This window comes from Podarcis raffonei, chromosome 10 (assembly GCF_027172205.1).
Source record: "Podarcis raffonei isolate rPodRaf1 chromosome 10, rPodRaf1.pri, whole genome shotgun sequence".
In the NCBI taxonomy this organism is placed as follows: Eukaryota; Metazoa; Chordata; class Lepidosauria; order Squamata; family Lacertidae; genus Podarcis; species Podarcis raffonei.
This window is the reverse complement of record NC_070611.1, coordinates 32930877-32951951: the sequence shown is the minus strand read 5'-3', so window position 1 is coordinate 32951951 and position 21075 is coordinate 32930877. Positions and strand designations below refer to the sequence as shown.

At 44.2% G+C, this 21075-nt stretch overlaps 1 protein-coding gene across 3 annotated transcripts in view; it reads left to right on the top strand.

Annotated features, from left to right (window-relative positions):
• Window positions 1–265: 265 nt before the first annotated feature.
• PTPRR (protein tyrosine phosphatase receptor type R) overlaps window positions 266–21075 on the top strand; it is a 103572-nt gene continuing 82762 nt past the window's right edge. For 2 of the 3 annotated variants that reach the window (XM_053407110.1, XM_053407107.1), the window contains exons 1-2: window positions 266–439; window positions 20640–20932. In XM_053407110.1, the coding sequence (XP_053263085.1) occupies window positions 379–439; window positions 20640–20932 (354 nt within the window). In that variant the 5' untranslated portion in view covers window positions 266–378. Of the gene's footprint in view, window positions 440–9703; window positions 9782–20639; window positions 20933–21075 lie in introns of those variants that run through there. The other variant, XM_053407109.1, reaches the window with a different exon arrangement.

Genomic DNA, 21075 nt, shown 5'->3' with positions numbered 1-21075 from the left:
GTCCCTTCCAATTCTGACCAGCTGCGGCAGCTGACTGAGAGAGCTGGTCTCTAGGCTCTTCCATTGCTCATTCTTCCCCGTCCTCAACTGCCTTTCCAGACCCAGGGATGCCCCCTCTCCTCCCAGCTCCCCGAGCCTGTCCACTTGGATGCCTGCCTGCCATCATCTAAGCGCCCCTCCGGGCAGCCCCTTCCGCCGGCAGCCGGCTCGCGCTGCCGAAAAGGGCCGTCTCTCGGCTCGCCGCAGCTGCGCACGCGCCGTTTCCCCCAGCGTGCTCATTAACCAGGAAGGAGGAAAACCTGATGCCAAGCAAAACCCCGAGCGCGGCCAGAGAGAGCGAGGCGGAGATCGGCGCTCTCTCAGCCGCAGGTGCACACCATGTGGACGACAGCAGCCTGCCTGCCCGTGGCGTGCCTCTTGCTCCAGCTCCAGGCTGCAGGTAAACACGCAAGAGGCCGTGCTATCTGGCCGTGCTAGGATGGCGTGCAGAGCAGCCGAGGCTTGGGCTAGGAGGGTTGGAAGGGGTCTCTCTGAGCGCCCGGGCACGTTGAGAGGGAGAGAGGGAGGGAGAATCGGGGCCATTAAACCACCTGTTGGGTAGTTCCCCTCCTTGGGTGCGGGGCCACCATCTTTTATTGGCGTCCCAGGAAGGGTTTTGGGGCTGAAAAACGAGCAAATCGGCGTTGGATCCTCCCCGCTGTTCATCTGCGCGTTTTTGTGGGTCATTTGCTTTTGCGCGTTCCAAAGGGTGGATTTGGAGCAATAGCTTGTTCGCTTTAGCAGAGGCAGACCATCTGGTTTGCAGCTCCGGCGACGTGTCTTAGCCCCGCCGTAATCTGGGCTAGATTCGCCTCGAGCTCTCCCCCAGCAGCCCGGAGCTGCTTCTCTCGAAAGCTGAATATCCCTCTTTTGTTCGGGAAAAGTGTCTGTTTTCTGCCCAGACAGGAGCAGTTTGGGGGGAGCGGGTGGGGCTGTTTTCTGTCGGTGTTGTCTGGTGTGGGCGCCTCTGTCCGTCTGTGTACAGTGCATGTTTTCGGGTTTCAGCACCAGGGTCAGCGACAAGCCGAAATACCTAGAAATGCGAAGCAGCGGGGAACCGGGCCAGACAATTTCTACATCTTGCAATCATACGGTCCCCGCTGTCCTGAGCTCTGTTAATAAGAATTACGGTAATTCAAAACAACACAGCATTGCAAACGCTCAGCTGCTGCCCTTCCAGGTAACAAGAGATCGAAGGACTAGAGGTTTATGCCTGTGCACCTTTTTGGTTTGTTTGCAGGGGAAATCGCACAAGTCATTATTGTAGCATGATGGAGGCTGCGCTTTAAATGCGTGCTGGGATGTGGAAGTAGCATTTTAGGAAAGGTGAAATCCTGCTGCGACAGCTCTCTCTTGTGCAATAGCTGTACAGCGGGGATAATAAATCCCCTCTCTGCTTACCTAGCAAAAGCTTTGCCGCCTTCGGGGAAACGCTGCAATTAAAGCATTACAGCCCCCCTCCGTGAACACCTTTTTAATCTTGGCCATCGGTTTTAGACTAGTTATTATATGCTTGAATTTCTGCACAGAAAGAGAAAGATGGTTCAAAGAATATCGCAATCGTCTTGGGCTCCTGATCCCCGTCATTTAAAGTGCAAGGTCCTCATTTTAAACAGAAGGACCATTACTTAAAGATAACTCTCTGTTAACAGAACCACAGCACCACCTCATTTCAGCAAACATTGCTGTTAAGTTCTTCCTGCAATGAAAATGGATGTCGTCTGCTAAGGAGCTTCACTCCCAGTTTGTCTGAGTGGTCTTACATGGCTACAGTTTGGTGGTGGGGAGATGTTAGTTGCCCGAGGGGTTTGTTTGGAAAAATCGAAGAAAGAAAAATCTTGCAGACTCAATACCTCACTAATCACAGGCACACACTGATTTGGAGTTGGGCATCCCTCCCCCAGCTGGTCATATTTGGTTGCATAAAACTCAGGTATTGCATAAAACTCAGGTGTTTAACATGCCTTTTCAGAAGCAAATACTGTTGCATTCAATGGGAATAACTCTTTTAGGATTGCAGTTTTGAGTCATCTGTCTAATAACTGGAATGATGTACCTTCTCTCATTCCTGCTAGTTTAATGCTACATTTTTATAATCTCTAATTGTATCTAGTTAGTGTTGGATGATGGAGGCTGCAAGCCTGTATCCACTTACCTGGGAGTAAGTTCCACTGAACAACAGTGAAACTTACATCTGAGTACATATTATAAGACTGTTCATGAGAACCCTTAAGGCCCTGAGCGCTCTCTGTATCTCTGCATTCATATGGATGGTTTGCCCCTGGAGGGCTTCCACCTGTGGACCTCCATCTTCACAGGTGGACCTTTCTCTCCACAATAACCTCTGGCCCCTGGGATGTACTCTTGGGGACTGCAACGTTACACCCTAAAACCAATTATACAATGCAAAATATTTCAGAGCTACAATATATTAGAAACAGAGAATGGTGCAGCAGATAATACAAATTGTGGATCAGATAAACCTAAAGCCTACCAAAGGAGATGGTTTTTGCCCTATGGCATAAGAGAAAGTGCCAACTGAGCCTCACAGGGCAAATACTTCCAGAGTTTAAGTGTGGCCACAGAGAAAGTCCCTTTTTTATGCCCCTCAACTGATCTTCCACCATGGCTGGGACATTCTAAACTTGCATGTCTTTGGATGGTAGTCACCTAAAGTTTACTCGGAGTAGACCCATTGAAATGACAGCAGATGACTAAGTATTAATTTCAGTGGGTCTACTCTGAGTAAAAGTTAGCTGACTATTGTCCTTTATTTTTAAATAAAATTTTAGTGGCTAAAATTACTTTGGAGATCAAATTTGAAGCTAATATTTAGAATAAGACCCCTGAAGCTCAATCCAGAAGAGGGTAGGTAGATCATTGCCACTTTTTTTTTTAGTGGAAGTAGATCACAGTGTCTTGGGAGTTGAACATGCCTGGACTATAGGAAAGGAGAGCCTGTGTGTAGGCTCTCCCCACCGTCAGGAACTTTACATCAGGTGGATATGCTCTGCTTATAGGCACATAGGTTGCCCTTTTTGGTGGTCTGCTGAATACATGGGCATGGAGGTGTGTTTTAATGGGCAATCGCACCTCCTCATGGACAAGCACATCTACGTACTTTGAGTGTGTAGGCGTAACAATTGAAGAGCCATTTGATTTGCTTAGGATTGGATCTGTGCAGCCCACTCCAATGGAAACCCAGTCCTATTTATTTCATTTGAATCTTATTTCATGAATCAGTATTCTTAAGAATGAAGTCTTGTGCTTAAGGTCATGCCCTATAAGCCATCTAGCTGGAGTAAGCCACAAGTAAATGGGTTTAGGATCACATCCCACTAGGCAAAGGATTGGTAGAGCATGAGACTCTTAATTTCAAGGTCATGGGTTCAAGCCCCATGCATTGCAGAGGGTTAGACTACATGACCCTTGCAGTCCCTTCCAGTTCTATGATCCTGTGTCTTTTAGTTCTCATGGTGGAAGTAAGCCAGTGTCTAAGCAGCACTGCTTCATAATGCTTCTCTATTAAAAACAACAACAACTTTGCACATAAAATACTTGGTGTCAGGGAAGAGTTCTAGCTTAGCCTTCTCCAAGACATTCTGGTTTTCTAAGTGAGAGGATTATTATTTTTAATGGAGTAATTTTCACTCCAGAGAGCCCTCGCGTGCTGTCTAAAACTGTACCTCCCTGATGCATGGCTTGAAATTATGCACACAAATTTTGATGGGCTTCCCCATATTGCTCTTGTGATACACCTAACTATGATTCCTGGATCTCTTGCATACAGCAAAGGAGGAATCTGGCCAACAAGATTGTGAAATTCATCTAATCATGAACTACAGTTATGAATTATACATGGTGGTTTCCATCTATAGCCATCAGCTGCATTGCACTTAGCGCTGCTGTGAGTCTCTCATTATATCCCCTCTGTGAGATGTGGCTGAAACATCTCTGGTTCTCAGTATGGCTCCCATTCTGTGGTACAAGCGGAGACTTTTTCAGTGTGGAGTTAACAATAAGCAACACATTTTAAAAATCTCTAGCGTTCACTAAGTTAGGAAGGAAAATAGGTTTGTGGGCTTTGATTAGATGAGCTCCAGGATGCCATTGGCCAGAAGTTTGATTCCTGTTGTTGTTGTTGTTGTTGTTGTTGTTGTTGTTGTTGTTGTATGGGAGAGATCCAAGAACCATATAGTTTGGTTTATTGCAACAGCAATAGAAGAAAGCTGATTGAAACAAAGTGACTGAGCTTTGGGTGCGAGAGGACGGCCCCCAGCTGTGCTGTGGTTTAAATCTCCTTTGGCCATGCCTCCCTCCAGCACTGATTAGCTGGTGGGGTCCTGCCCATGGCCCCTGCATTGATCTCCGCCACCAGCTGGGTCTTAAGGAAGGCAGTAATGATATCTAAGACTGGTAGATATATCAAGTACTGTGCCAAACACCTACCTTGGAGTATTCATTTACATTAGAGTATTTATTTAAAGGCTATGAGTGCCATTCAGCTCATTAAAATGAATTGACATAAGCTGCGTAACTGCTGGATTGCAGCCAATGAATCACATCTATAGGGCAGATCTGTCCCTGTCCTTTACTGAATCCTGGACATTTGGGGAAGGTTTTGGGTAGTTTTGTTCAGCATCAGAACTTGGTCACCACCACTAGGAGATGTTTGATTCAGAAGATCTTTATGTAAGCCTCTAAAGCAAATCTATCGGTTCACATTAAAGCTCTCAGCAATAATGCTCTGCTGACAAATTATCTTGAATTTTTCAGCCATTCTATCACAAATTTATGTAAAAATCTCATGAGTGGAATTCAGGACTTACCTTACCTCTGGCATGGCCAAAGGATGCTTGTGAGTGTCCTTTCATTCTACAAATCCACAAGTTCTGCACACTTGGAACAGAGGAAGCTGCCTTATATGAAGCCAGGCTGTTGGTCCATCTGGCTCAGTATTGTTGACACTGACTGACAGCAGTTCCCCAGAGTTTCAGACAGGGATTGAACCTGGGACCTTTTGCATGAGAAGCAGATTGCCTGCCACTGACTGGGCTATGACCTTTCCTCAGATGGCCATGCTACCTGAAAACTCTGTGTTGTCCTAACTTAGGCTTTTCAGAAGTTCAAGCACCCTGCCTACCATGTGCCTAACAGCTGTGCATTGTTGTTGTTGTTTAGTCAGTTTGCTTTTATAGAAACCAGCACAGAAATAAATAAAGGAAGCACTTCCCTTAAAAACAAAACCAGTGAGTGAACCGATCTTAGGGGCTCAGCAGCCACTCTCCCTACTTCCCATGCTTCAGTCAAAACTCAGGGGAATACATCATGAGAACTCCTCCCTTGAGTTATTTTCCTCCCCAGAACAGGAAGCACAGGCAACTCTGTAGGCTGCAGAGCCCTGAAGAAATGTTTTACGAGATGAAAAAACACCCACACTACCCACATCAACCTCACAGGAATAAAGCAAGCCCAATACTCCACCCAACCTGCAAGTGAGGTAGAAAAACAGAAGGCTCTTTCACAGGTGAAGATAACTTTTAGAAATTGGGGGGACAGGTTTCAGCACAGCACTAGCCAACAACGATTTGTTTTAGTTTACTTTATTTGATATCCTATATTTTAATCGGTGCAGGACCCAAGGCAGATCACAACAAGAATAAAAAACAGATGCAGCTAAGAACATGCATAGAACAGTTAGGAAATTTTGCATATTAAAACCAGTTAAAAGCATCCAAAAGCACAAGAGGAGAAGAAAATGTACAACACCCACCATTAAAGGATCTTGTCATAACAGCCAGTTAATGGCCAAAGTCCCTTCTAAACAAAAAAAAGTCATTGCTTGCTGGTGAAAGAAAACCAGAGAGGAGGCTGGCCTGGACTCCCATGGAAGGGAGTTTCACAATCTGGGAATCACAATCGACAAGACCTTCTCACATATCCTCACCAAATGTGTGGTGAGGGTGACAGGACAGAGAAAAGTGTCCGCTGAAGATCTAAAAACCCAAGTAGGTTCAGATAGGTTTGGAACATAGGAAACCACCTTATATGGATTCAGGCCAGTGGTTCATCTGGCTCAGGGTGGTTGGTACTGACTGAAAGTTGCTCTCCTTGCTTTCAGACAGCAGTCTTTCCAGCATTACCAGGAAATGGATGGATTGAAACTCTGACCTTTTAATAATCATAATAATTTTTTTATTTATACCCTGCTCATCTGCCTGGGTTTCCCCAGATACTCTGGGCAGTACATATAAAAACATGGTAAATCATCAAATATTAAAAGTTTCCTGATACAGGGCTGCCTTCAGATGTCTTCTAGTTCTTTATTTCCTTGACATCTGATGAGAGGGCGTTCTGCAGGGAGGGTGCCACTATTGAGAAGGCCCTCTGTGTGGTTCCCTGTAACTTCACTTCTCGCAGTGAGAGAACTAACAGGAGACCCTCAGAGAAGGACCTCAGTGTCCAGGGGGTGGGGATGCTCCTTCAGGTATACTGGGCTGAGGTCATTTGGGACTTTAAAGGTCAGCACCAACACTTTGAATTGTGCTCAGAAACATACTGGGAGCCAGTGAAGATTCTTTTGGATCGGTGTTTTATGGTCCCGGGGGCTACTCCCAGTCACCAGTCTAGCTGCCACATTCTGGATTAGTTGTAGTTTCCAAGTCACCTTCAAAGGTAGCCCCATGTAGAGCACATTGCAGTAGTCCAAGCGGGAGATAACCAGAGCATGCACCACTGTGGAGAGACTGTCTGTGGGCAAGTAGGGTCTCAGCATACCAGATGGATCTGGTAGACCCAGAATTGACCTGTGCCTCCATGGACAGCAATGAGTCTAAAACGACTGCCAGGCTGCATACCAGGTCCTTCAGGGGCACAGTTACCCCATTCAGGACCAGGGAGTCCCCACGCAATAGAGCATATGCCAGGCATAGGCAAACTCGGCCCTCAAGATGTTTTGGGACTACAACTCCCATCATCCCTGACCACTGGTCGTATTGGCTAGGGATGATGGGAATTGTAGTCCCAAAATGTCTGGAGGGCCAAGTTTGCCTATGCCTGGCATATGCTCTACTGACCTTTTATGGTCTGACTAAAGCAGGGATGGGGAATTTGTGGTTCTCCAAATGTTATTGGACTCCAACTCCTATTGGCCCCAACGAACGTAATCAGAAATGACAGGAGTCCAGAAACATCAAGGTGTTTGTGAGGCTCAGGTTCACCATCCCTGAGTCTTTATCATCCTGGTGCAGGACTCCAGCTCCCACCATCCTCGACCGTTGGCCATGCTGGCTGGGGCCTGATGGAAGTTGTAGTCCAACAATGCCTAGAGAGCACCTGCATGACAAAGGCTGATCTTCATATTGCCTACATGCCATGCTCCAGGAGCTCTGCCTAAACTGAAGCAGAGAAGAACAAAATGTATTATCTTGAGAGAAGAGCTTGTCACCACGGAGGTGGACTGCTCAGTGTGATCCAACTACATTCTACAGCAATGCAATTTCCATGTGCAGAATTATTTTAGGGGGAAGGAGGACTTGCGCTGCTATGTACATCACCAGTCTACTATGCATATGAAAAGAATATTTAGAATGAGCGTAGCTGACTCTGCTTTGAAACATGTTTAGAATTCTGCTTCACGGCATTAATTAATTTAAACACTTTCCAGCCATTATCCCTTAAATTTGTTCTGCTGCAGAAGGTTCCCTGCTGAAATTTTATTAGGACATAATCTATGCTAGGAGGATGTAGACGATTATCTTTTTTTCTATGTGAAAGCTCAGCAGACATATTACAAAGTTATTTTTTGCTTTGTTTCAGAAGAAGCTAGTTAGGGTGTGTGCGTGTGAAATAGCTTGGTGGTTCTGCATTGAGAGGGGGGGTGTATGTGTTATTACATTGAAAAATATCTTCAAATCTGTAGGATGGAAGAATATTGGTAGAGAAGATTCTGACCAATCCAGGATTTGTGTGGTAATATATGGGCTGAGTGGACTCAATCTCACTTTAGAAATGTTATGGAGTGGTTGCATAATTGTTGTTGTTTCAAAGCATACCTATATTTTATTATGCTGCCACCATACCCCTGTTGGAAACCAATACAGTGGCACGTTGAAATCTGCCTTTATGCACCTGATAAAGCAATCAAATGAGCACTGCATGGTGCAAGTCACATCGATTGATTTCCTGACATTTCTATCCTGCCTTTGTTCTGTTGGGAAACTCAAGGTTCCTCAGCAGTTTCCCATCAGGGCATTGACCCAAACCCAGACCTGATTAGCATCAGCAAGGTGCTAGCTTTATGTGTCTTCAGACCATAGCCTGTCAGCACCGCTGTAATCCAGCAGACAGAGATTTGAGACTGAGATTGAGGCCTGGGTTCCACGTGTCCTGCAGATCTTAGTATGATCCTAAGGAAATCTTTATCTGTCAACTGAGAAGAGTGATGAACTGGGATATATTTGGAGATTTCTTCCCATTGTACATGAAACTTGAGAAAGCTACTCCCAGTCAGTGTGAACAGCACTCAAGTAGATGGACCAATGGTCTGATTCAGTATAAGGCAGCTTTGTACATTGCTAATGGGATGGGGGTGACACTGTGGGTTAAGCCACAGAGCCTAGGACTTGCCGATCAGATGGTCGGCGGTTCGAATCCCCGTGACGGGGTGAGCTCCTGTTGCTCAGTCCCTGCTCCTGCCAACCTAGCAGTTCGAAAGCACGTCAAAGTGCAAGTAGGAAGGTAAACGGTGTTTCCGTGCGCTGCTCTGGTTCGCCAGAAGCGGCTTAGTCATGCTGGCCACATGAGCTGTACGCTGGCTCCCTCGGCCAATAAAGTGAGATGAGCGCCACAACCCCAGAGTTTGTCACGACTGGACCTAATGGTCAGGGGTCCCTTTACCTTTACCTTTAATGGGATGGTATATATAGGAATAAATGGTACGTCAGATAGCTTCATGTGATTTTACTTAATGCTGTGTGAAGAACAAGCAAAAAATAAATTTATATTCAAAAACAAGTGCGGTTAATACAGAAGGCAGACCCTCCGGAATATCTAACACATGGACACAGCCTTGGATGCATGAAAATAATCCCGAATTCATTTCTTGTAAAGTGAGATTATCCATTCTGTTCAATGGAATCTCAGGGACGATGAAAAAAGGCACCTTCTGGAAAATGTCCAAGTTTTGCGCAACATTAAATGAATCAATATTCTGTGTATGAGTGAGTCAGGATTGTGAATGCATTAGGGACCAATCTATCAACTCTTAATTCACATGAGTGTACCACAGAAATCCAATTGCCCACAATATCAGATTTCCACTTCACTTAAAAGTTGATCGTGAAATACATCTCTATAGTCAGAAGCTCAAATAAGCCCTTTTTGGTTTTGAGCCCTAAAATGCTGCCTTGGTCATGAGTTAAACACATATGGATGATTTATTCGCAGTGACTTCTAGCCTGTCAGATTTTCGTTTAAAAGTGTACCAAGCAGTATTTAATTATTTCACAAAGTATATTTTAAATGCATGTTAAAATATGCAAAATCAAGGAAGAGCTTTGCTCTGGATGCAATGGATTTAGGGGAGGGAAAATGCAGGCAATGAGTCTGTCGCAACTGGCATGTGACCTCCTGGTCATTTGAGATGGATTTGTTAAGCAGATATTACAGATGCCAGGGATGCTAGCTCCAGATGGCTCTGTACTCAGTTGGACATTGAGCATCATTTGAAAGCATCCTTTGGGTAAATATGTTCTATGGTTTGGTTTGTTTAATTGGGAAAGGGGATATAATTAAAGCAAGCTATTTGTCTAAGCAGTTTTTAGTAGAGTTGTCCATGGAATCAGATATGTGCATTTACTTATGGGGTTTGAGATGGGGAGAATGCACTCTTTATACTCGCACTGCTTCCTCTGCCTTCAATTATCAGCAAAATATTGCAAGCAGACGTAACTCTAAGTAGGCTTTAGAATTCAGTGCTCCAAGTAGCACCAGGTTTGTTATCTTTTTGGCACCAACTGAAGATGTATTTGTATTTATTTAGGATTAATAGTGATTATTATAAGAGGTTTTGTTTTTTTACCCTTCCTGGCTCTGGGTTTCTGTGGTTTTTAAGAACAACTTCTTTTTTTAATGCTTTTAATTTACTAGGTATATTTTGCTATTGATGACCGTTGTTTTAATTGATTGCTTTAATGGTTAGGCTCCCTGATCTTCTTCAGACTGAATAAAAACACTGTAAATAAATGGCTACTTCTATCCATGTCTCTTTTTAACTAGGGGTGGAAGACCTGTGGCTCTCTGAATGCTTATAGACTCCAACTCCCAGCAGGCATGGTAAAAATGCTCAGGGATTATGGGAGTCGCAGTCTAGCAACATGTGGAGGGTCACAGGTTTCCAGCCCCTGTTTTAAACATAAGAGTAGGCCAGGTGAACAGAACTTTTGGCCCTGTAGATATTGCTGAACTGTAACTTCCATTACCACCACCCCCGACAAGCATGGAAAATGGCTTGGGATGATGGGAACTGTAGTTCATCAACATCTAGAGGCCCAAAGCTTCCCCACATGTGGAACAGGTGATGTGATAATGGTTATCAGCAGTGCACACATACTTCTAAGATTAAAAATCGTAGCTGGAATGGTTAAACAGGTACATGGGATGCTTAAGGAATATAGAGAACAGCATCACCATGAAGCGCAGAATCTCTTCTTTGAAGTTGGTTGAAATCTATGAATTTCCAAACCCAAGTCCATAATAGTCCAAAGCTGGATGTGTGCACACTTTCTTTGTAGAGTTTTAAGAATACAAGTTATGTGGTGGGGCTGAGTACAGCTGAAGTTGGGGTTAGTTGGCCAAATTACATCACAAAAATTAGGGTACACATTAGATTTGATGGCACCAGCAAATACTTTTTTGGTTTCAAGGTTTTGAAAATTGAGGTGTGCATTAGATTCGATGGTTCATTAGATTCTCGTAAATATGGTAGTAATTTGGTTGTCTTCATGAGAATCAGTGTGATCTAGGGGAGGCTTGAAAGATGAGGAATCTGGATTTGAACCCTGACTGGGAGAGTTTGGAGCATCAGTCCTCTAAGGCTGTTCAGTGGTAACAACAGTGATGTTCCTTTCAGGGTGTGTAGGAAACTACAGACGCAATCTTATGCAAACTGGCACGGTCAGCTGAATTCAGTTGGACTTTCTTCTGAGTAAACATGCTTCGCCTCATGCCATGTGTAAGATAAACACTGGAACACACTCTGCACAAAGACAACAATAAGGAAGTTGACCACAGGGTCATGCTTTTCAAGTGTTTAACATGGAAACTGTATGCTCCTATAAAATTGCGGCCAATTTGGGAGGGAGGGGAAAGGCAGCAGTGAGCCTGGCACGGTGCGGACACAGCTGCAGGAGCATTGAAATGGCTCCGCTGCCATGCCTGCACCTGCCAAGCTCCTTACTTATAGAAGGAGCTATAAGTAGCCCTCTTCCTCCTCCTGGTGCTGAACGGTGTTTGAAAGGTGGGAAGGAAAGCAGCCCCACTCTGCTGCCCCACCAACTGTCTTTTTTCCACTGTTGAAGAAAGGACATGGGAACCTGTAGTTTCAGAAACAAAAGTTAGCACTCCTTGTTAGGAGGAGATGGAATCGTAATTTTTTTTATTTTTTCTTCCTTATTGCAGTAGGACACTAGGACAAAAATAGCCGCCGAAAGATTAACAACTCTGTCACGAGTTCTCCCTCGTTAGATTTGCTTCCAACTGTCAATTAATGGTCCAGTTGATTAATCTGATTAAAACTTGCAGTCCTGATTTATTAGGAGTAGTCTTCGTTGTTAAGTGCATTGAATAGGAGGATAGAAGAGGCAGCCTGTTCTCTCAGCAGGAAGCACCATCTGCTGTGAAGAGGTGGCGAGTGGGATGTCGGGTCAATTCAAAACCTATACAGAGCATCCAGTGGATTTTATTGATAGCTACAGTGTGTGTGTGTGTGTGTGTGTGTGTGTGTGTGTGTTGAGGAATGAGGGCATAAAAAATACCTGAAACAGAGGTCTAAATGGTAGGTCAGATCTAGATTGAGAAAAGAAACCAAGAAAGCGACAGTGGTGATAAGAGACAAAACCTGCCTTAAGAAAAATAAATCTTTTTCAGTTTTCAACAGTAAACAAAAGAAACCCACTTTCAATTAGAATGACTACCCAATCACAAAAGGAGCCAATACTCTCAGACTTTTTCCATCACTACACTGAGATCAGGTGATTGTATGGAAAGGATTTTATCTTTTTATTCAGTGGAAACAGGAAATTCTTTCTCTTTTTCATTTTGGAGAAAGACAAAACATATTAGGGGGTAGGTTCTGATATTTTTCTAATTTTCAGAGCCTATCTACGTGGTAGGCTCTGAAAAAAAAAGTCCTCAAGGTTGGGAAACTCGGATGTGAAGTAGTTTTCCATTCCTGAACATCCCCATAGACCCAAGATAATTACCAGAGGATAAAAGTGAAATAACCTGCCATTAAGCTAACTAATTATAATTCACTGGATTTTATTCATGCCAACAGAATGGCAGATACCATGTGTCGTTGCCTCTCACTAAGAGGAATAATCCATCCCTGCGAGGTCAAAATTCATATGACCAAATTGTCCCAGTGGGAATGTGGGGTAAGGTGTGTGATGAAAGGATTGTGTGATTCTTCACCCTGACTGTAATTCCCAAGTCAACCTGTATTTAATGTTGTGAAGCTACTGAAAGTTAGCTGAATGAAAAACCAGGATGCTCACTGAGCAGTGAGTGACGAAGCAGTCATATTACCCCAGGGGTGGGAAGCTTTCATCCTGGGAGCTGAATGTGACAATTTAAGGTTCTCTGTCTGGCCTTTCTCCTTAGGCCACATCTATCACTGATCCAAGTGCTTTTGCCTGGCTAAAATGCTTCCTTGGTACCCTGGCTCAGTTGATAGAGCATGGGACTCTTAATCTGAGGGTTGTGGGTTCAAGTCTCATGTTGGGCAAAAATATTCCTGCATTACAGGGGGTTGAACTACAAGATTCTTGGGGGTCCTTCCAATTCTATAGTTCCAGGATTTTAACTCTGATAATGCCTCTTGTGTGTCTGGATTGAAGGTACGGAGTGTTTGAATGTGCGTAAAAACTAGCCTAGTGTACAAAGCTAAACGTCGTATTTGTTTCTTCACCCACTTCTGCCTCTGACCTCCACACCACCAGCAAGCAGCATTGAAAAGGTTGCCCAGAAGTGATGTGGCAGTGACATGGCGTTCAGACTGAAAAATGTTCCCCACCCCTGTGATACTCCTTCTGTACAAGCAAAACACAATTTCATCAATCCACATTCCCACCACGTCAGAGTCGTGGTGTAGATTGTTTTTCAAAGCATCCATTTTCATTTCTTGCTCTAAAACAGGGTTTCCCAAACTTGGGTCTCCAGCTGCTTTTGGACTACAATTCCCATCATCCCTGGCTGCTGGTCCTGCTAGCTAGGGATGATGGGAGTTGTAGTCCAAAAACAGCTGAGAAGCTCTGCTCTAAAATGACAAAAGGGCATGAGCAATTGCCAAGATACTTCAATATGGTTTCGTCAGGAGCGGGGACAGGGGGAAATTAAGCTGAAAGCCCCTTAGCGCCAACACTAAATATTTGTTCCCCTTTGGGGCAGGCTTGAGCTGAGAGGTGAAAACATCAGTCCTTCCAAGATATCGGGGAAGTATAACAAAGGGATCCAAAAATGTTGGTTGGCTCTACGTTTTCATGGCACTGACTCAAAATGATTACTGTTCTAAAAATAGAACTGACCACTTTTGCAACAAAGGGAGAGAATTTTGGGAGTCTGGAAGAAGAATTCCATTTCTGGAAGAATTATTTCTGTGGGAAACAAATTATGTTATAAATATTAACTGATGGTCTTTTGTAGCTGCTCAAGGACCTGGAATATTAGGCAGCTGAAACGGGCTGTGTATGTTTCCAGAGGTTAACGCTGCTATAGAGGTAGTGTCGGTGCATTGTTATGCTTATGTATAATTATCTTGACAGGTGTCAACTCGGATTTCTTTGATGTGAACACCTGCCCGTTTGGTGCCTAGACTGCAAGCCTGAATCTAATATCTAATGGCTACTGAAATATATATAAATGTCAATCACTCTTGGCTTGATTTTTTTTTTTGTTTCGTTACAGGTTTCTTTTTTTTGTTTTTCCTGGCTTGCTCACATAGTTCTAAACCTGTTGTCTGGTTCTCTTTCTACAAAAGCACAGAATTAAATGTCACCTGAACACAACTAGAAAAGCACTCACTTGCATAACTGTCCCATTGCATCTGTTTGCAAGATCTGAGTTTTGGAATCTCCTTGAGCATCCAGAAACTCTGCATAGTTCTTGGGGTTTTTTCTTCTTCTTCCATGGAACTTCAACTTCCTTTATTTTTACATCACAGTTCTAAAGTTCAGATGCTACAATTGCACTGGCCATCTATCCTTTCCCCCTCTCTCAGGTTACTGAATTTTTTCTCACTACTAACTCTGCTATACTCAGCCTTGTCCATCACTTACCAAAGTTCAGATGCTGCTACTGCACATGGTCTTCCATCTACCCATCCATCCTTACCCCCTCTCTCAGGTTACTGAACTACCTTCTGGCTATTTAACTCTGTTTTATTTTGCCTTTTCCATCACTTACCAAAGTGAAGTGACAGACTGCAATTCACTCTACAGCAGGAGACTTAATATTCTTGAAGTCTGTGCATGTGAGAGTGTTTCCATATGATCTCATACACATGGAGAATGATAATGTTCAGTTGTCCTTTTGTGCTACTGAATTCACATGATTCCTCCTCTACCCAGCAACCGAAAATTAAGACAAGTCAAAAGTGTTTTTTACCATAAAAACTTGTCTGAAATTGTCTAATAATTCTGACCTCTTCCTATATAATGCGTTCTTAAAATAGGGATATATCAAAATTTGCCTAAACAGAGCTTCCTTCCTAGAGCTAAGAGAGTCTGCAGTGGAGGGTGTTGCACCCAGTGCTATTTTTCTAGAAAAAGGTGTTGGAACTCACCATGAACACCTTCCTTGTTTTCTTATAACGGCAATGGTGCCCACATGAGAGGTGCCAAAACTCAGTTCTGGTGAGTTCTGGCTTGAAATAAAGCCCTGGTTACACTCCTTTCCATGTGTTTCACAGTCCCAATAAAATCCACCCCTGCTCTCTGCTTCTTCTTGTTTTAAGGACACAGCAGCAAGGGGTGCATTTAGCTTCATATCTAGTTTTACCTTTAGCCCAGGCTAGAGTGGAGTACAAATCTGAGAAGCTAAGAATTCTAAAAGAAAGGAACTCCTGAAATCTTTCCTCTGTATGTTTGTTTGGAAGGACCTTCCCTCTGTACCATAGCTGTTAACCGTCCCTTATTTGGCGGGAAACTCCCTTATCCCAGCACCATGTCCTGCTGCTGTCCCTTACTGATGATGTCCCTTAAATTTCCCGGGTTTCATGCTCGCCCAGCTCGGGAGGGAAGCAGCAGCTCGGGGTCCTCCGCCATGAGAGAGAGCATGCGCACGAGCTGTTGCGTCTTCGTCTCTCCCTTTTCTCCCTCAGGTGCTCATCGTGAGGAAACGGGTGGTGGCGGGTAAGCAGGCAGCCTCTCTCTTGCAAGACTTCCGCCGTGCTGCCAGGGGAAGCCGGAGGTGGCAGCGGCAGCTGAGGAGGCGGCCTGAGGGAGGAGGAAGAGGAGGGGATGGGGAGGGACGCAGAAGGGCGGCACTTCAGCGGCTGCCGTGGCACTGCAACTGCCTCATGCCGGGCTCGCAAGTGGCGTGGGCGAGAGTCTCTCTCCCTTCCCCCCTCTCTTGGGCAGGGAAGGGCTGATGGAGCTCCTCATGCCAGCACGACGGCAGCCCCGACGTGCTGCTTGCATACCCTCCAACCAGTGCAGCATCTTAATGTAGAGATTTCCCCCTCTGCATCCCTTTGATAACTCTATTTTTATAAATCATTTGTCCATCCATAGTTCAAATTTTTACTACAAGTTTTCTGTCAATCCTACCAATGTATGTAACTCTTTACAATAGCTTTTCAACTAAATTATAAACTTTTCCCATTCTTTATTAAATAGGTCCTCTTCCTGGTTTCTAATTCTGCCTGTAAGCTTTGCCATCTTGATGTTGTTCATCAGTTTTGTCTGCCACTCTTCTTTGGTCGGAGTTGTAGACCCTTAGGATCATCTAGTCCAACCCCCTGCAAAACACAGTCAGTCGCAGCAAAAGCAGCATGGCTCCATCAGTGCCAGATTTCCGCATAAGCTAAGCAAAATCCCTTATTTTGGCTGCTGATCCCTTATTTTTGAGGCTGCTGGTCCCTTATTTTCAAATCTGTAAGCTGACAGCTATGCCCTGTACACTCCTGTAAAATAGGAGAGGGAGCCCACCCTAGATAGCCAGCCCAAGAGGGTAGCAAGTTGAGACTATTGCTAGGGCCCCCAAGGCCAAAAGGGTCACAAATTAGCTTCAGTGCCCATCAAAGAGGACTGGAGAGAGAATGAAAGAATGCCGTGCCTCTTCTAGGTTTAAGGGACAAACAGTGAACTTGCTTTGGTCATGGATCCACCAACTCCTGGAGCTGGTTCTGCCCTGTACAAAACCTCTTAAACTCCCCATGCACAGAATAGCTGAGGCTTCCGCTTTGCTGTGCTTGTTTTCCACAGGAAGTTTTGTGTTGCCCTGAGGGACCATCCCTCATGGCGTTGGAGCACGACGCTGTGTTTCTGTCACGCACCAGCATAGACTGATACACCGAGAGTCAAAAGTCTGCTCTGTTGCTTTGTTGTTTTTTTCACGCACACTTAATAATGACAAACAGGAATCACATTAAGCAGGCCTTAACAGCTTCCATTCACTCTGCGTCCTCAGTGCAAGCCAGACGATTATGAGCATGTTTTGTGCTTTTTAAAGTGTAGGCAACATTCAGCGATTAGTCAAGTCCTTTCATGAAGCGGGAGATTTTTGTGTGGGTTGCCGTTCTGAGGCCAAATTCTGATCTCACCGATACGACCGGATCCAAAGACCACTAATATCAAAGGGAGACTTCCCACTGACTTCATTTGACTTTGATTCAAGCCCTTAAAGGCCACTTACATCAATGGGGTTGCTCATATTTTCAAAGAGTGGATGCTGGCTCAAAAAGTTGCTTATGAAACATATTTTGATCAGCGATTAAAAAAACAACTTCAAAGACTGCAAAAGTTGCTCTCCTGGTGTAGTTTGTTTCTGAATTATGTTGAGTAATCAAATCCTTATCCTTTCATTATGTAGAATAAAAGACGAAATAACTGGTAAGCTACATTGCTTGTTACCTTTCAGTCCCATATCTGAAGTTGACGGTACAGTATGGACTTTTGTCTTTTATTGAAAGCAGGGAGATATGAAACAATTGAATATTTCCGGGATAATCTTGTAACCATTTCAGAATTGTCACGATATACTTGGGAAATCTTGTACTGATACAATTACATCAACTCAAGGTCTTCTGCTCCCAATAAAGCTGGTTAAACACTATGCGCACAAGCCACTGGCCAAGCATTACAGACATGGCAACCATTTCCCCCTCGCTAGAATTCCTTCTTCAACACACACAGAGCATCTCTGTACTATGGGCTGGTGTCAGAGACATTCCCTCCCCCAGGGAATTCTGGGAATTGTAGATATGCAAGGAATGGTTGGGATCTCTAACACAGTATTCTCGGCACCTGAACCAGACTCACTATCCCAGGATTCCTTGGCAGTTCTTGAATTCTGTACATTTAAATGAGTATGCAACTGATATGACCATACACTCCTTTCAAGAAGATACAATTTTGGGGTTATAAACTGAAATCGTAGGTGTAAGATCCTGATTTTAGTTAGTCACATCCTGAAAACAGATTGCAGGATCTTTCTGCAAGTTCATATTGCTCTGTAGCAAACTCACAGGGTTATTTGATGTTATTGATGTTATTGATGGTAAAGACCATAAGATTATATCCCCCGAGCTGCGACAGCCTGTTAGTTCTCTGACTCTTCACCTGATATCATAAATACCATTTCGGTTATTAGAGATCCCATCACTATTTAGATATGTCTTTTTCAAGGACAGGTCTATGCTGATATGCAAAGTAAAATATTGCCAAAAAACCCCCCACCCCATTCTGTTATGCCACCAATATGATACCATTTGGAGGTTGATTAACTCCATCCCCTATCAGCCCCAGCCATCATAGTCACTGGATGATGGGAGGGCACCCCATCAGGAGGCCACCACACTGACTACACCATCCTCCTTTTGTGTTAATCTACTCACAGTCCTTTGCAATCCTTCCCCTGCTGTCTCCCCTGCTGTGGCTGTGTTCTGCCTCTACTGTCAGAAGTGGTAGGTTTCCGAAGGCCAGTTGCTGCGAATCCTCAGGTTGTCCTCAGGTCCTGGTTTTGGGCTTCCTGTAGACATCAGGGCAGCCACTGTGAGAACAGGATGCTGGGATAGATGGACCCCATTGGCATGATTCAGCAGGTTCTTCTTATGTGCTGATGCGGATGTATGACAAGGGCTGTTTCACAGTGTAGAGCAGGGTTTCCCAAACTTGGATCTCCAGCTGTTTTTGGACTACAGTTCCCACCATCCCTGGCCACTGGTCCTGCTAGTAGGGATGATGGAGTTGTAGTCCAAAAACAGCTGGAGATCCAAGTTTGGGAAACCCAGGCAAAGAGCTAAAAAGGAGAACTTGTGCCACCCAGATGTTGTTGGATTACAACTTCCATCATCTCTGATCATCGGTGGTCACTATTCATGATGGCTCTGTTCTGTCTCTGCTGTTGGAGGCATCATGCATCTTGCATACCTGTTGCTTGGAATCACAAATGGAGTACAGTTGCACTCAGGTCCTGTTTACAGGCTTCAAAATAGGTCCTGTGTTGACCACCCTGAGAACAGGATACCAGACTAGATAGGCTTTTGTTCTGATCCAGTAGGGCTCTTCTTATGTTAATGGTCTTAGATCCTCCTTTCCTTGATTTTTCAGACTGATATGAGGTAGCTCATAACTCCCAGTGTCATCTGGAACGTAACACCTAATGAAATTTGCCATTGGTGCATCCACTTCCACAAATCAATTGCCAACCCGACTGGGGAACTGTGTTTAATAACATTCTTGGATTTCCCTGTTATCACAGGCAATCTGGATTAGTTTCACCCAGATTTCATAGCCCATTCCTTTGGGAGCATTATGCTCCCAAATAAATGTGTCCAAGGGGTTTGTTTGAAGCATCATTGGTATTAAAAATACAATAAGGTTTTTTTTGCACTTCCCGTGCCTCTAAACCAATACAGTAAATGTCTACCTTCAGTGAAATGCTAAAGAAACTGGAACAAATATATTTTTCTTAACAATATTCACCAGTGACACTTCCTAGATTAAAAGCCATTTCTAATGTGAAAATGCCCTTTAGATGTTGCATGTAAAATCTGCCAAAACACAGACATGATATTGGATGTGTTAAATCCTTTCCAATCTTGTGTCTACAGGGACATACCTAGGGGTTGGCTAGGTTTGCCGCTGCGAAGGGTGCAGGCGCAGGGGGGCACAAAAATTGCACTTCCCCACTTTGGCTCAGAGTGGCTAGGAGCCCACCTGCCTGTCCACTCCCTGGGATGCTCCTTCATTGCTCTGGGCAGCCAACATCTTCTTGCCAAGGGCACAAGGGATGGGGTGGGGGCACCAGTATAGCTCCTTGCCAAGGGCTACATGACTTCTACATTACATTTCTGCATAAATTCCTTGTAATAAGACAGACCTGGAAAATCTTCCTATGCTCACAAAGCTCAAACCCAAGAGCTTGATGCCTTTGACTTCCCCTCCACTTCCAGCAAGATGTACCATATATCCATCCTTCTCTGAGCCTGATACTGCCAGGTGGGAGTCCTGCCTTGCTTTTTAAATTCCCAGTCCCCATCTGGTTTTGTTCTCTCCGTGAAATCTGATATCTGGAGACAAGAGTGTGGGGCTGTTTTTGATCAACAATAATTGTTTCCCCCTTAATCGACAGACAAGGTACAAATTACGTTAATTACATCAGAGATAGGAGCAAACCTCTTCCTTAACCGCAGCTGTTGGGGACATATTTTGAAGAGAGCATCATGTATGTAAAGTGGATTTTTTATTTTAAAAAATGCATCTTGTCATATAGATGGGGAAGAGCTTAGCAAATCCAGTCAAAGATTTAGGCAGTGTGCACATAGTGCATATGGTGGCAAATGTAACAAATTTGCAAAGAGTGAAGAATAAGGTTTCTTATGAGCTGTATAGTGTGAGCTTTTAAATGGCAATATCAACAAATACAACCCCACAAACATTTCAGGCACACAGCATACCACATTCAAATGTGTTTCTCTACATTTCCCCAATACAGTTCATTACTTCAAGATGGTAAGGAAATGGGCATAACCAAAAAATAACTCTCTTTATTTTCCTTTTTGAAAGAGTCTTGTTTCTGTTTCTGTTTTAAATCATCCTAAATCAAGAAATAGTAAAGGGAAATAATGACTTATCTTCCTCCCCCCCTTTTTTTAACAGGATGCTTTTCAGGAGACAATGATCACTTCTTGGCAATTCATCAGAGAATGAGCAGGAAGCCAATATTCATTTACCACCATGTGCAAAGTGTCGAGAAAAGTTTGGATACAAGTGATCGGAAGGATTATGGGCACAATTCCCACATATCTTCCCATGGAAAAATAAGCAAGCTGCACCCTGCTGTCATAGTTAAGCCAGCGTACGAACCCTCTCTCAACCTATTAGCTATGACTGGTGATGAGGACCAGGAAGTGGAAAACCTGCCTATTCCAGCAGCTAATGTGATAACTGTGGTAAGTTTTCTCGCTCTAAGTTCTGGAATCATAGCTGAGAACCATCTACTCCAGAGGTGAGCAACCTGTGTCCGTCCAGGTGTCATTGAAGTCCAACTCCCAACAGTCCAAGCTGGCATAGACAGTTGGTGGGGATAATGAGA